Source organism: Zalophus californianus, chromosome 5, assembly GCF_009762305.2.
Source record: "Zalophus californianus isolate mZalCal1 chromosome 5, mZalCal1.pri.v2, whole genome shotgun sequence".
Classification (NCBI taxonomy): Eukaryota; Metazoa; Chordata; class Mammalia; order Carnivora; family Otariidae; genus Zalophus; species Zalophus californianus.
This window is the reverse complement of record NC_045599.1, coordinates 31,636,127-31,650,981: the sequence shown is the minus strand read 5'-3', so window position 1 is coordinate 31,650,981 and position 14,855 is coordinate 31,636,127. Positions and strand designations below refer to the sequence as shown.

The window sequence follows — 14,855 nt, the reverse complement described above, 5'->3', positions numbered from 1 at the left end:
ACTATATAGAGAAGATCTTATTTCTGATGTTAGGAATTAACCGTTTGTTTATTCATCAAATTCATGTGCTAAAATGATTTGTGCCCTTGAGCTTATATAGACATAATATAAGCAGCGTGTTAGTTCAGTTTTCGATACTTGGTGGAAGAGAAAATGGGGTCAGATCTTTGAGGTGACTGATAACCAGACAGAAGTAGTGACTGACTCTGGGTTATATCAAAATAATGTGAACCCATGCCACACCTGTAGAATGAAGCTGTTTAAGCTTTTATATAATAAAATTTTTTTAAGATTTTATTTATTTATTTGAGAGGGAGAAAGATAGCATGAGAGGGGAGAGGGTCAGAGGGAGAAGCAGACTCCCTGCTGAGCAGGGAGCCTGAGTTGGGACTTGATCCCAGGACTCAAGGATCATGACCTGAGCCAAAGGCAGTTGCTTAACCAACTGAGCCACCGAGGCGCCCCTATAATAAAAGTTTTTAAAAAGTTTCAGAGGGGAATGGATTTCTGGATTTCTCCCTTATAATAAATTACAAAACCATTTCTAGTGTTCTCACCATATTATTTTGAACTGCATTTTGGGTTTGGTTCATTTGTTCTATTGGAAGATTTGGTAAGACCTTTAATCCAAGAAAGGTAGTTACCACCTACCACAGAGTCACCTTTTATCTCTGGACTTAACTCAGATTCTAACAGACTTATCACCATCTAAAGTACTTCCCTATCCCTTCTAGCTGTGCTGTGATAATTCTTTCTGACTATGCTATTAAAGAGCAGAGGGGTAGGGTACAAGGAGCTAGAGTTCCATCTTGTTACCTCTTAGTGACCCCTTAATATTTGATATCCATGCTAGGCACTTGACATATATTACAGAATCTTCATGACCTTGTGAAGAAAGTAGGAACTGAGGCCCAAAGAGATTCATTTATGTAAGTTGCTGTAGGTTATGCAAATAAGACATGACATGAACCCAAATCTGTTGTATAAATCTGTGCTCCTGGGGTGCCTGGATGGCGCAGTCAGAATGGCATGTGACTTGATGTCAGGATCATGGGTTCGAGCCCCACGTTGGGCATAGAGATTACTTAAAAATAAAAAAAAAAAAATCTTATTTAGGGGAGTGCCTGAGTGGCTCAGTCGTTAAACGTCTACCTTCGGTTCAGGTCATGATCCCAGGGTCCTGGGATCAAGTCCCACATCAGGCTCCCTGCTTGGCGGGAAGCCTGCTTCTCCCTCTCCCACTCCTCCTGCTTGTGTTCCCTCTCTCTGTCTCTCTGTCAAAATAAATAAAATCTTAAAAAAACTTATTTTAAAAAAATAATCTGTGCTCCTAACAAACCTCTTACACTGTTCCCATATTAAACCCATATCAAAAAGATTGCTACAGTCTCAAACTTTATTTTTTTTAAAGATTTTATTTATTTGAGAGAGAGAATGAGAGAGAGCACATGAGAGGAGGGAGGGTCAGAGGGAGAAACAGACTCCCGCTGAGCAGGGAGCCCGATGCGGGACTCGATCCCGGAACTCCAGGATCACGACCCAAGCCGAAGGCAGTCGCCCAACCAACTGAGCCACCCAGGCGCCCTTGTCTCAAACTTTAAACTTAGTTTTGCATGTTTGGTAAAAGAAAAATAGAAACACTGTGGTGAATAAAAAATACGGACAGAGGTGCCTGGGTGGCTCAGTCATTTAAGCATCTGACTTCTGCTCAGGTCTGATCTCTGGGCTCTGGGCTCAGCAGCGAGTCTACTTCTCCCTCTTCTCTCCCTCTGCTCCTCCCCCTGCTCATGTGCATGCGCTCTCACTTTTTCCCTCTCCCTCCCTCTCTCTCATATAAATAAAACCTTTAAAAAATATACATGGACAAAGGCAGTAGAAATTGGAGAGGAACTCATTGATTTACAGCTGGTGATCCATATAATCTGGCTAGCTTAGCAATTCCCAGAAATGATTGGGAGATTTAAATTGAGATTCTTGAGCTTGAAAAGGGGATGGTGGGAATCCTTGGCCACCCATATCCTTGGCACAAGCCCAGTTATCAAACATTGGGATGAAAGCTCCTTGAGGAGCATACCCTCTAAATCCCAACAAAGAGTATATAGTAGGCAGTCTACTTCCTGGTCCTAAACTGAAAGTAATTCTGCTAAGTAGGGGTGATGAGATGGGTGACAGGCATTTGGTGCGAAGTGGGTGCCTGGAAAAGTTGGACAATTCATTGTGGTTACATTGCTGCTAGGGTAAATGACAGCAGCTTATCTACAGCAGGTGGGCTCAGTTTGTCTTCTCTAGGTGGGGATGAGGTCATGGAATCTCAGGCTTCAGCTGGCCAAGAGATCATGCTTAGAGTCGCAGAAAGCAAGCCGGACCCAGTGACTCTCAGCCCTAATTACACATCAGAATTGATATAATTGTATTTGTATCAGTCTTTCTGAAAATCTTATAATCACCACTACACTTACTGTCCCTATTCAAGAGCCATTGAATCAGAATAGAGGAAGGGTAGATTTTTTTGTATATGAGCATTTATTTTTTTGTTTCACTCTTTTAGAAAGTTCTCTCAAGGATTCAGGGTTCTCATGCAAATAGTGGTTGTCAGTGGACAACCTTGTGTGAACCACTTTTTTTTTTTCAGCTATCTTTCTAAAGTGTTCCTGAGTATTATCGATGATCCTTGATAAAATCTTTACAAGTCAAAGAGTGCCTAGATTTTCTTTGCCTATCATTCGGCAGAAGGCACATTTCCTTCCAAAGGCTGCAACTATGTGAGACCTAAAGTTAGACACACTGCATAGTCCAGGCTTTGCTCTGATTACCTTGCATTTTCTACCTTACAGGCATTTCAGTCCTGGCACTTCAGGTGACCTTATACATGTTTCCCTGTCCATAATGCTCAGGGTTCATGAAACCTGAGATGAATAACTGGTGGCACTATCATAACCTCCCTTTTTAGGGAGAGAAACTTTTCTTCAAAGTTTGTTTGAAACTGAAGGAAGGAAAAGCTGTCAGCTCTTTATTTAAATTCTCTTCCTTCCTGAGTTTTGTCTAGTTTTATTTGTCCGCATTTAATCTGTTTACAGTTACTTCTTTCTGTCTCCCAGCTATTTTGTTGCTCAAAAGTTAGTCCTCTGGAAGCATTGATGAACCCTTGGTTTGATAAGGGAAAGTACCTCAAATATGGTGAGAACAAGAAGGAATCCAGGAGCAGAAGCCCTGGGAAGCCTTAATGTGCCACATTGATGTATGCTTTGTCTTGCTTTGCCCAGTTTTTACAACCTGCATGTCAATCATTGCTGTACCTCATAATTCACTGACTCTTGAATGAGAGCCTTTTGATTTTGGAAAAGATACAGTGACAAAGCAGAACAGTAGATGAAAAATCTTAAAATTTAAAAAGGATGTAGTTTGCATACGTGTCCAGCAACTCCTGGTGAAAGCTTTACTTCACTTCCTGGTGGGTTGTTTGGGTTACTTTAAAATGAAATATTCAGCTTCCTTGATTTTATTTTGGTGTTTACACAAACTGGTCTAACCTTGATTCGCTTGCCTTGGGGGTAAATGAGCGTTTATTTTGTTTGGAAACTTTTCTGGAAAAACTTTAATCTGCTTCTGTTAAACTCATCGTACCAAAAAAAAAAAATCAGGTATTATAAAGTAGCCTCTAAATTTCTAAGGTAGAGGCCCTCCATCCACTTAATAACGGTGAATTTAATTAATTAATTTTTTTTTTAATAACGGTGAATTTAAAAACTTAAGATGTTTCCACCACCAACATCCCACGTGGAATAGAAAGAGCCATTAAGGGAAACTAGTGAAAGGTACTTTTTTGAGTATTAATCAAAATTCAAAAGGAGTAAGAGGCCAAAACTAACTTTCAAGTAGTGTTTCAGATTTAGCAACTTATCTACCGTTTTTTGTTGTTGTTTTTGTTTTTGGCAAGCCTACATTTCTGAATTACTTAAGTAGAAACGTATGGCAAGATTTTCTTCTCAGGTGTCTTCAGTACTTTGCATTCTCTAGAATGTTACATGGATCTAAGTGTAAGGTTGGTTGTCCAGCTTTGGTGCTATACAGCAAAGTTGCTTAATGAATGCTTATCTGCTTAACCTATCTGCAGTGGAAAGTAAGTAGCTGCTTATTATCTTAAGGTCAGTGCTTTGTCCTCTGCATGATTATCTTGCTTTAAGGATTTCCTTCAGGCATTTTGGGTTCACTGAATTTGTCCCAACATCCTTAGCCTCAAAACTTTCCATCCTTTGGGGTTTGGTGCCTGTTTGCTTCCTGAGCTAAGTGCGCTTCAAACCCTGCTATCCTTGGAGCCCCTTCTCATTCCATTCCCTACTGATTGCCTCTTTGCTAGTTCCATCTCCTAGGAAACTACTCTGTAAATCAGAGCACGTCCACTTTTAAAAACTGAGTCCTTTTGAGAAATAACTCCTTTGGTCCCTAAAGATTCCAAGAACCCGTAGGGTAGAGAAATATATTCTGTGTTCTCTTGAGAATTGTTAATCTGAAAACAAGCACAAGCTAGTAAAGTCGGTATTAAAATATATCTGTCTTCTATTCTTTTGTATTTTCATATCGTGCATGTGCATAAATTGACAGCCCCTGTGTAGAGACAGGTAGGTAGCAGTTAAAATAGAGACCATGTTTGAAGTTAAATTTACTTGCCTAATGTTTCCAGCCCCTCCCAGACCAAACTCCTCCTCCTTGAAGTTTGACATAACTCCAGAAAAAATTATCAGAAAGGTTCTTTGGAAATTCCTTTTTAGAAGCCTAGCAAGATAAATTATTGGAAGAATAGCAGTTTGTTACAGCTGGTTGCTTGAAAATAGGATCCAACGAACTCACTGACTGTAAAGAGCGTTTTTCTTTTTTTGTAATAGAAGATACCAGTTTGTTTCATTTGGGAATTCTTTTTCCATCTAGTTCAGAAACTGGAACATGGTCACAGGTAGTATAGTATGTAGAATTTTTTCTTGATACCTTGTCCTGATTTAGAAAAGTTCCTTTTTGTAGTGATACTGTGAACATTAAAATGAAAAACATTTTAGAGAGTGATACCCCTGACTTAATGTGTGTTTGTGTGTGCACGAGCAAGGGACTGTTTTGAAGGAGCTTTGTTTTGTGGTCATTTTGATTGTTTGTGATGCCAAGTGAAGCTGCTCTTCATAAGTCGGCTTGATTCTCTGGTTTGGCTAGAATACTTGCTCCCCTACCCCAGGGGTGGCAGCAGAGCCCATAGCGTACTTTACCATGTGCTGTCATTGATCAGCCTGTATTGAGGAGAGTATCCCCGAAGTTGTGAACTGGCCTTCTGGGTTTTGAATAGAAACCCAACAGAAACAGTGCCAATTTCAGAGATACAAAATAAGCTGACAACCTGAGAATAACTATTTTGATAGTTGGAAGGGCTAGATAGGCAGCTTGTCTGCTTATAGGTAAAACCTGTCTGACAAGAGAACCTGTAGGATTTACCACTAGGAGAAAACTTTGAATGGGCAGGATCTTGTGTAAATGAGGTCCCTTTTTACCACTGATACTGAGGAAAAAAAATCTGTGAAATTAATTTTACTGTATAAAATATTAGTTATATGTATAATATAAATTGGCTCAACTTATACTGAAGCTGTTAGATTTGGGGCTGTTAATTTCGTATATATGTGTGTTTATAGATTTGATTCTGTTCATATTGCCACTCATTCTGCTTATAAAACTGATAGTCTTTTTAGCATAAAATTAACTTATTGTTAATTTAGTAAACACAAATTAACATTTCTCAGAAAAACCGTTGGCTTTTCTAGTAAGCTGTCAGGTTAAAAGACGAGATTTTTATTTTATTTTATTATTTTTTTTTAAGATGAGATTTTAAAAGGAGTATCCTGTTCTGAGTCTTTACCATAGATTTTATTTAATAACAGCTTTATTGATACACAGTTTTATATACTGTAAAATTATTCCCTTTTTATTTATTTTTTAAGATTTTATTTATTAGAGAGAGCATGAGAGGGGGGAGGGTCAGAGGGAGAAGCAGACTCCCCGCCGAGCAGGGAGCCCAATGTGGGGCTTGATCCCCAGACTCCAGGATCATGGATCATGACCTGAGCCAAATGAAGGCAGAGGCTTAACAACTGAGCCACCCAGGAGCCCTTATTTATCTATTTTTCATAGCTCTTTGCCCAACATGGAGCCCAAACTCACAGCTCTGAGATCAAGAGTCACATGCTCCACCAACTGGGCCAGCCAGACACCCCTAATTACAGCCCCCCTCATTTGGGGGCAGGTTGGGGTTTTGCTGCTGTTGTTGTTTAGAAGAATTTATTTAAGTAATCTCTACACCCAGTGTGGGGCTTGAACCTACAACCTCAGTATTAAGAGGTACATGCTCTTCTGACTGAGCCAGCCAGGCACCCTCTTAATTACCCCCTTTTTTAAAGAACACAGTTTACTGGTTTTTCAAGGGTTCTGCAACAATCACCACTATCTAATTTTAGAACATTTTTATCAACCCAGAAAGACCTCCCCCCCCTTCGCTCCCCCATGCCCGTTGCTAGTCATTCCCCATTCCACCTTGGCAGTCCTGTTCTGCACATTTCGTATAAATGAAACCGTAAAATATGTGGGTTTTTGTGACTGCATCTACTTGGTATAATGTAAAATGTCCACACTCCATTCCTTTTTATTGCTAAATAATATTCCATTATATGATTATACTACATTTTGTTACCTGTTTATTAGTTGGACATAGGGGGTTTTTTTGACTGCTGTTACTAATGCCTCAGTGAACACGAGTTTTTGTGTGTACATATGCACAAGTATCTGTTTGGTTCCCAGCTTTCAGTCTTTGGAGGGTAGACCCAGAAGTGGAATTGCTAGATCACATGGTGATTCTGTTTTATTATGTGAACAATTGCCATGCTGTTGTCCATAATGGCTGTATGATTTAACATTACTACCAGCAAGGCATTGGGTTCTCATATCTCCACATCTTTGCCAACACGTAACTTTGTTTTTTGATAGTAACTATTTTAATGGGTGTGAAGTGGTTTTGTGTTTTGATTTGCATTATTCTAATGATTAGTGATGAGTTGATATGTTTTGATAATGTAGTTTTGTGTGTGCTTCAAGTAGAACTAGAAATACTGAAATGAGATACTGTTAATAAGTATCTTTAGATAATGTAGCTAAAAAAGATGATGTTGGCATCAGTATCAAGGTTAGATAGAGGTTGGTGGCTGCTCAAAAGGGTCTTCCCATATGGCAAGGCCTTGGTAGTAGTGCCCTCCATAGTTCAGAATTTGGTCCTCGTTTTTAGTTCTCGGAGCTGGAATTTGTTTGAGCACCCAGAATTGACCAGGTCCTCAGTGTATGCTGTGTGTGTATATATCTTCTCAGTATTAAAGGTGATCAATATGTAAAGTACATTTAGAGATACACCTAGAGTGTGTGATTTCCTAATTGGGATATTTGTGTGAATTCTACACACCTTTCCCATTATCAGATTACTTAGGGTGCTAAATTGATGATTATAAATTTTCATGGTGAGCCTGGAATTTAAAGGGGGAAGGGACTGACAGGATGATAATCAGTTGTTCTTTCACGTAGACTTTGTAAAGACTTGTGCATCATCCTGTGACGACTTCTTCCACTGAAAGAACCACCAGATTCCAGGCCTCTCCCGTGGCCTCTGTCAAATTTCAGCCTGTCGTCACCCGCCTTACGAAAGCTTCTCAGTTTGCCCTTGAAGAATGAGATGTTTCCTGAGCATCCCTTAAAGTGCTGTCTTTTTTTTTACATAACTAAGATTCATTCAAATAATTGAGTACTGGAGCACCTGGGTGGCTCAGTTGGTTAAGTGTCTGACTTCGGCTCAGGTCATGATCTCAGGGTCCTGGGATGGAGTCCGTCATCAGGTTCCCCACTCCGTGGGGCATCTGCTTATCTTTCTCCCCCTACAGTGTGCTCTCTCTCTCAAATAAATAAATAAAACCCTTAATTTGAGTACAAATACTTGAGTACCTACCATATTTTGAACACGCTTCCCTACCCGGCATACTTTGATTACACTGGTGTAGTTCCTACCTTCCTGGTCACCTAGGGAGTGATCAGTTTCTGTTTTAGGGGAATTTCATTAGCTCCCTTTACTAATGGTAAGCATGAATTTAAACTCTTCACTCTTCACTTACGTGGTACTTGAACCTCTAATGTTATTCTTTCTTCCACAGCAATGGCACAAGCATGATATCATTGATCATTCCTCCCAAAGACCAGATTTCACGAGTGGCAAAAATGTTAGCAGATGAATTTGGAACTGCATCTAACATTAAGTCACGAGTAAACCGCCTTTCAGTCCTGGGAGCCATTACATCTGTACAACAAAGACTCAAACTTTATAACAAAGGTAATCTAGAGCTTGAACATTGTCCTCCTCTACTTTGTCTTGGTTATATTTTTCATTTTGATCCTGCCATGATGCTTTTGGTTACTAATGGTTTTTTTCAAACATCTATCAGCAATGTCCCTTTGGCCTTGGAATTTAACCCTTTTTTTTTTTAAGTTACTTTTCTTTAAAGTAGTGGTTACTTAAAAAACCTAAATCCTCCCATTTAAAACATCTCAAGAATTTTCAAAATTAGGGAGAGAATTCTGCAGGAGAGATTTACAAATATTTCTGCTTTATTTAAATTAATATCTAAAGGAGCCAGGGACATGGGGCACCTGGCTGGTTCAGTCGGTAGAGCATGTGATTCTTAATCTCCAGGTTGTAAGTTCGAGCCCCATGCTGGATATAGAGATTACTGAAAAGTAAAATCTTGAAAAATAATTCAAAATAAAGGAGCAGGGACAGTAGACTGTTGGAATATTTTCTATTAATTGAGGAAAATTAACTGTGGATTTAAGTAGAGAAATTGTGTTTTTTTGCAGTACCTCCAAATGGCCTGGTTGTTTACTGTGGTACAATTGTAACAGAGGAAGGAAAAGAAAAGAAAGTCAATATTGACTTTGAACCTTTCAAACCAATTAATACGTCATTGTATTTGTGTGACAACAAATTCCATACAGAGGTAAGAAGTTCAAGCGCAGAATATTGTCATCATTCCAGAAAGAAACCGCATACCCATTAGCAGTTATTTCCAATCCTCGCCTCATTCCCATCCCCCAAGATCTCTCTGCTCTAGGCTATGACTGATCTTTACTGTCTTTCTAGATTCGCTTAGGTTGATCATCTCATACAGTGGGTGGCTCTTTGCAACTGTTTTCTTTAACTTAGCATCAGTACTTCATCCCTTTTTATTACCAAATGATACTTGGCTGCATTTTATTTTTCTCTTCATCAGTTGATGGCATTTGTAATGTTTCCACTGTTTGGCTGTTAGGAATAATGCTGCTCTGAACACACATGTATGAGTTTTTGGGTGACCATATGTTTTCTTGGGGAGAGGCAGGTATATGCTTAGGAATGGAATTTCTAGGTAATGTGGTAACTATTTAACCTTTTGAAGAATTGCCAGACTGTTTTCTAAGTCATTGTACCACAAGGCTGGCTGTTTTCAAAAAATAAAAGACTTTACATTTATCATGACACAATGACATAATCATTCAGCATGTTTGAGGAAAGTGCTAAACTGAGGGGCGCCTGGGTGGCTCAGTCGTTAGGTGTCTGCCTTCGGCTCAGGTCATGATCCCAGGGGTCCTGGGATTGGGCCCCGCATTGGGCTCCCTGCTCAGCAGGAAGCCTGCTTCTCCCTCTCCCACTCCCCCTGCTTGTGTTCCCTCTCTCACTCGATCTCTGTCAAATAAATAAATAAAATCTTTAAAAAAAAAAAAAAAGTGCTAAACTGAGTTTGGAGAACTGGTTAGAGGTGAAGACATAATTGCCTAACCAGATCTCCATATCTCCCTATATACCCGTGATACTTGGCTGTATTTCTAGCACCCTTAGTAGCTCACAGATTTTAAAATCTTGAGGACTGTAAGAGGTTTTTTTTCCCCCATGAAACTTTTGAGTGACAGAGCTGCCATAAGATAAAATTTAAGGGTGGAAAGGAAGCCTCATTAGAGTGACCTAAATCAGTCAACAGTAGAACAATCAGGAATTCACAGCTGGCTTCTAGTTCAGTCTTTTGCTTTTCATCGACCTAGGGAAAAACCTCTACAGTGGAATTAGAACTGACATTTGTCGACACAGTTTACACAATGGATGATTTCTGCTAACTTGACAGGAAGTCCAATTCCAGTTGGATCTTGGTTTGTTGCATAGATGCTTGAGACTGTTCTCTTTGGCTATCTTGCCAGCCTCCTCTGGCAAAAGCTTCATTGGGAAGGTCTTACCCAGTCCCACTTACCTGTATCTAGTTTCATGAAAGCAGATTTTGAGTCTTGTTAATTTAAATAGTACCTGGTACTCGTGTTATCTAGCTTTAACTTATTAAGCTAGCTTCATTCATATTTCTAAACCTTAACTCTTCCAAAGTACTATTTAATCTTGCTAGCTTTGTTTATTTTGGCTTTTAATTGATATGTTGATAACTAGATATGAATGTGAGATATTGCACCACACAATTTATGTCCTGTTTAATAGGATAATTACCCATTCTTATGAGGGGTAAGTATTCCCGGATGAGAAGAATTGCTGAAAACCTAAAATCAATCAAGCTACTTAACAGATTGTGATGTAATGTGCGTAACATTCATGTCTTAATGCTAATTATCAGACATGGTATGGTTAAAGATTGATTCTTAATGATTAATCTGCTTTCTGGTCAATTTTTAAAGGAAATTTTCTTCCTTAGTTAAAATGGAATGGGTAGGGATGCCTGGGTTGGCTCAGCCATTAAGTGTCTGCCTTCGGCTCAGGTCATGATCTCAGGGTCCTGGGATCGAGCCCCGCATCGGGCTCCCTGATTGGCGGGAAGCCTGCTTCTCCCTCTCCCACTCCGCCTGCTTGTGTTCCCTCTCTCGCTGTCTCTCTCTCTGTTAAATAAATAAATAAAATCTTTTAAAAATAATAATAAAATGGAATGGGTATTTCTTAGCTCCAAAAAGGCCTAGCAATTAGTCATTTACCAGGTGCACAGACTCCCATCATGAAAACTCACCCATCTATGTGGGTTCCCAGGACTGTTTAAATATTTGCTCTTTCAGGAGGCAAAACTGTTGGGATATAATTATATGCTAACCCAGGAGGGGTTTCCTCCACAAAAACCTAAATCATTTAGCTATAATAATACCTTTAAAATAAGATTGAGTTTTATATCCTGGTATCATTAAGGAGGCTCAAGACATAGTTAAATGAAACATTTCAAAACTAGATCTTTTTAAAGACTTTTTTTCTGGGTTTTTTACTCATGTATTCTACTCTAGAGTTGATTTACAAGATACTCTTTGCTATAATGAATACTGCCTGTTGAAGCTGGGGTTGTACAGAAAGCTTTTGGAGGTTAGGTTTTTTGGGGTTTTTTTTCCTTTGAGGTTAGACTTTTAATTTGAATATTATGTTCCATGGATTGTCATCACTAAATCAAATCAAGGACTAGAATGGATCTGAACCCTGTATCTCTGGTGGCTTTGTGTTCATGTGTCAGGTTTATTGAAAGGCTTCACATCAGTATTGTTGGTTTTTTCCTGCATCTGGTTCAAAATTGTACATATGGGTTACATGTTTATAGCTGAAGTCTAAATTATTCCATAAAATGGCTTTTCTCTCTAAGTATTCATACCATCTTGGGTGGGGTGAAAGCGCTTGTATATGTCCTTTTGGATTTTGTCTTGACCCTGGAAAGGCTTTGGGATTTATTGTGTGGTACTTATGTTTGCTTTCCAGGCTCTTACAGCACTACTTTCAGATGACAGCAAGTTTGGCTTCATTGTAATAGATGGTAGTGGTGCACTTTTTGGCACACTCCAAGGAAACACAAGAGAAGTCCTGCACAAATTCACTGTGGATCTCCCAAAGAAACATGGTAACACAGGAAGAGAATATGAGCCCATTTTCTTTTGTGTCTAGCAATAAGAAAATAAATAGTGCAGTTGACCTTTGAATAGCATGGACGTTAGGGGCACCGACTCAGCTGCACATAACTTTTATTGAAAATCTGCATATAACTTTTGACTCCCCAAAAACTTACCTACTAATAACCTGTTGCTGGGAAGCCATTAACATAAACAGTCGATTAACACATTAGTATGTTATATTGTATTTTGTACTGTATTCTTAAAATAAGTTAGAGAAAATGTTATTAAAATCATATGGAGGAGAAAATACATTTATAGAACTATACTGCATTTATCAAAAAAATTCATATATAAATGGACCTACACAATTCAAACCTTTATTATTTAAGGGTCCACTGCAGGGGTGCCCGACTGGCTCATTTGGTGGAGTATGCAACGCTTCATCTCTGGGTTGTGAGTTCAGGCCCCACTTTGGGAGTAGAGATTACTTTAAAAAAATAAAACTTTTTTTTTTCTTCCTTCTTCCTTTAAGAGGGGGGTCAACTGTATAATGGAGGGGAATAAATCCAGAGGATGGGAGAAACATCATAAAATGACTCATGACTCCTTGGTGCCTGTGGCTCTTCTTTTGATAAAATAATTAGTAGTTACTCTCTAAAAATGCATGTCAGTTTACGCCAAACAGTTAAGGAAATAGTAATTTTTCTCTTTGTCTTTTTGTTGGGTAATGGCATGATTATTTAGTTTTTAATTAGCAAGTTATTTTGTACTTTTTAATGATTGCCCTTTCTCCTCCCACTTTTTGTGTCAAAGGTAGAGGAGGTCAGTCAGCCTTGCGTTTTGCTCGTTTAAGAATGGAAAAGCGACATAACTATGTTCGGAAAGTAGCTGAGACTGCTGTACAGCTGTTTATTTCTGGAGACAAAGTGAATGTGGCTGGTCTTGTTTTAGCTGGATCAGCTGACTTTAAAACTGAACTAAGTCAATCTGATATGTTTGATCAGGTAAGTGTGAAGTCGGTGCTCTGTTAAGTTGCTAGGTGGGAATAAGTGGGTGCACAGTACTGGGATGTACACATCTTTTCTGGTTTTCAAGTGATATATTTCCTGTTTAAAAACCTAACTTTAAAAAACAAAAAACAACCTAGCTCTGAACTGGCAGAATTCAGGGTGTTTAAGAAGCATTCCTCAGGGGTGCCTGGGTGGCTGAATTGGTTAAGTGTCTGCCTTCAACTCAGTTCATGATCCCGAAGTTCTTAAAAAAAAAAAAAAAGAAAGAAAGAAACATTCCCCCATACTTTTCTGGGTCTTTTTTCTTTTTCAAAACCAACCATTTTTATTTATTTTTTATTTATTTATTTGAGAGAGACCGAGAGAGAGCAGGAGAGGAACCAACTGAGGTGCCCCAACCATTTTTATACAGCATCGTTCTGGTCCTGTGGCAGCTCCTAGTTTAGTGGATTGCCATAATTGGCCTGCAAATGGAGTGTGATTTCAAAGAAACTAGGGGCTAAAAGTTTTTCTGGTCTTTTTCTGATTTATTCCTGGAGGTAAATAAAGCAGTGAAACTGTCAGCAATATGACAGAGCTGATTAGCCTGAAGCATTTAATCCAGAAAGATCTTTTGGTTTATGACATGGGCTCAGACATAAAACTATTCCCAAGGTGCTCTACTGGAGAGGGAGTAGCATTATGGTAGAAGTTTCAGCCAAAAAAGTGGAGTTGTACACTACAAACTTTTATGGCAGGGACTAACAGTCCCCCGTTTCCTTAACAAGAAACTCAGTCTTATTGATTAATGAGATGGCCTCGTACAGGTCTAATTGAATGTATGATATAATTGGCTGGGGAAGTTTACCCTTGACAGTGTCGCTCACTGAGATCTGCTCATGAATAAATTGGGTTCTTTCCCTGTATTCTTCCCCTTAGACTTCAGTGTTCATAATGCTGAGCTTTGCATACCATTAAGAAGTAGTGGTCTTGGTAAAGGTGTTTTGTTGAGGTTCTAATGATGCTTTTTTCTTTTTTTTTTAATGTGTGTGTACGTCAGAGGTTGCAATCAAAAGTTTTAAAATTAGTTGATATTTCCTATGGTGGTGAAAATGGATTCAACCAAGCTATTGAGTTATCTACTGAAGTTCTCTCCAACGTGAAATTCATTCAAGAGAAGAAATTAATAGGTATCAGTGAAATGCAGTTTGTTTACTTATTCTGTGAAAAGTTTTTGTGTATTTGTGTGTACATGATTATATGTATGTAATGATGCTGAAAAGGTAAAAGAGGAAGATTTAGCATTTGTATTAAAAACTTCCTCAGTGAAATCAGATTTAATCCTTTAGTCATGAGTTCTTTAGTCATGAGGTCTAATAAAGGTGCTTATATTTCTGTTTTTACCCTTTGGCAATAGGAACCAAACTTCAGTCTCATTTTGCATATTATCCTTTGTAATAGAGTGGTGAATAGAGAGCCCAAATTAAAGATTAAGCTGGCCATTATTTGCCTTTGTTTCTGATTTAATGGAGCACACATACATTTCCAAATGACTGTGTATTTGGCCCAGCCCTTAACCTCTTGAGGGAATTCTGGAGCCTCAACTAGAGTTGTATGGTTTTTCACTGATTTTGGGCACTGAACTCATTTTTGAGTTGATTTTTTTCTCTCGGATTTTGAGCAAGAAAGTCTGTATCTACAAAGGAAACTTTAATATATGTACTTACGGACCTGTTCCTAATCACAGGACGATACTTTGATGAAATCAGCCAGGACACGGGCAAGTACTGTTTTGGAGTTGAAGATACACTAAAGGCTTTAGAAATGGGAGCTGTAGAGATTCTAATAGTCTATGAAAATCTGGATATAATGAGATATGTTCTTCATTGCCAAGGCACAGAAGGTATGAGAATT

The 14,855-nt window shown here is 38.8% G+C and overlaps 1 protein-coding gene and 1 long non-coding RNA gene across 2 annotated transcripts in view; one reads left to right on the top strand and one right to left on the bottom strand.

Annotated features, from left to right (window-relative positions):
- The window catches only part of LOC113929736, a 33,602-nt gene that overhangs the window by 3,279 nt on the left and 15,468 nt on the right, over positions 1-14,855 (bottom strand). The gene's annotated exons all lie outside the window — the stretch shown is intronic.
- The window catches only part of ETF1 (eukaryotic translation termination factor 1), a 29,034-nt gene that overhangs the window by 9,992 nt on the left and 4,187 nt on the right, over positions 1-14,855 (top strand). Inside the window, exons 3-8 of the mRNA XM_027606839.1 lie at positions 8,223-8,398; positions 8,923-9,062; positions 11,822-11,960; positions 12,766-12,956; positions 14,002-14,131; positions 14,689-14,844. Of these exons, the coding sequence (XP_027462640.1) occupies positions 8,223-8,398; positions 8,923-9,062; positions 11,822-11,960; positions 12,766-12,956; positions 14,002-14,131; positions 14,689-14,844 (932 nt within the window). The remainder of the gene's footprint in view (positions 1-8,222; positions 8,399-8,922; positions 9,063-11,821; positions 11,961-12,765; positions 12,957-14,001; positions 14,132-14,688; positions 14,845-14,855) is intronic.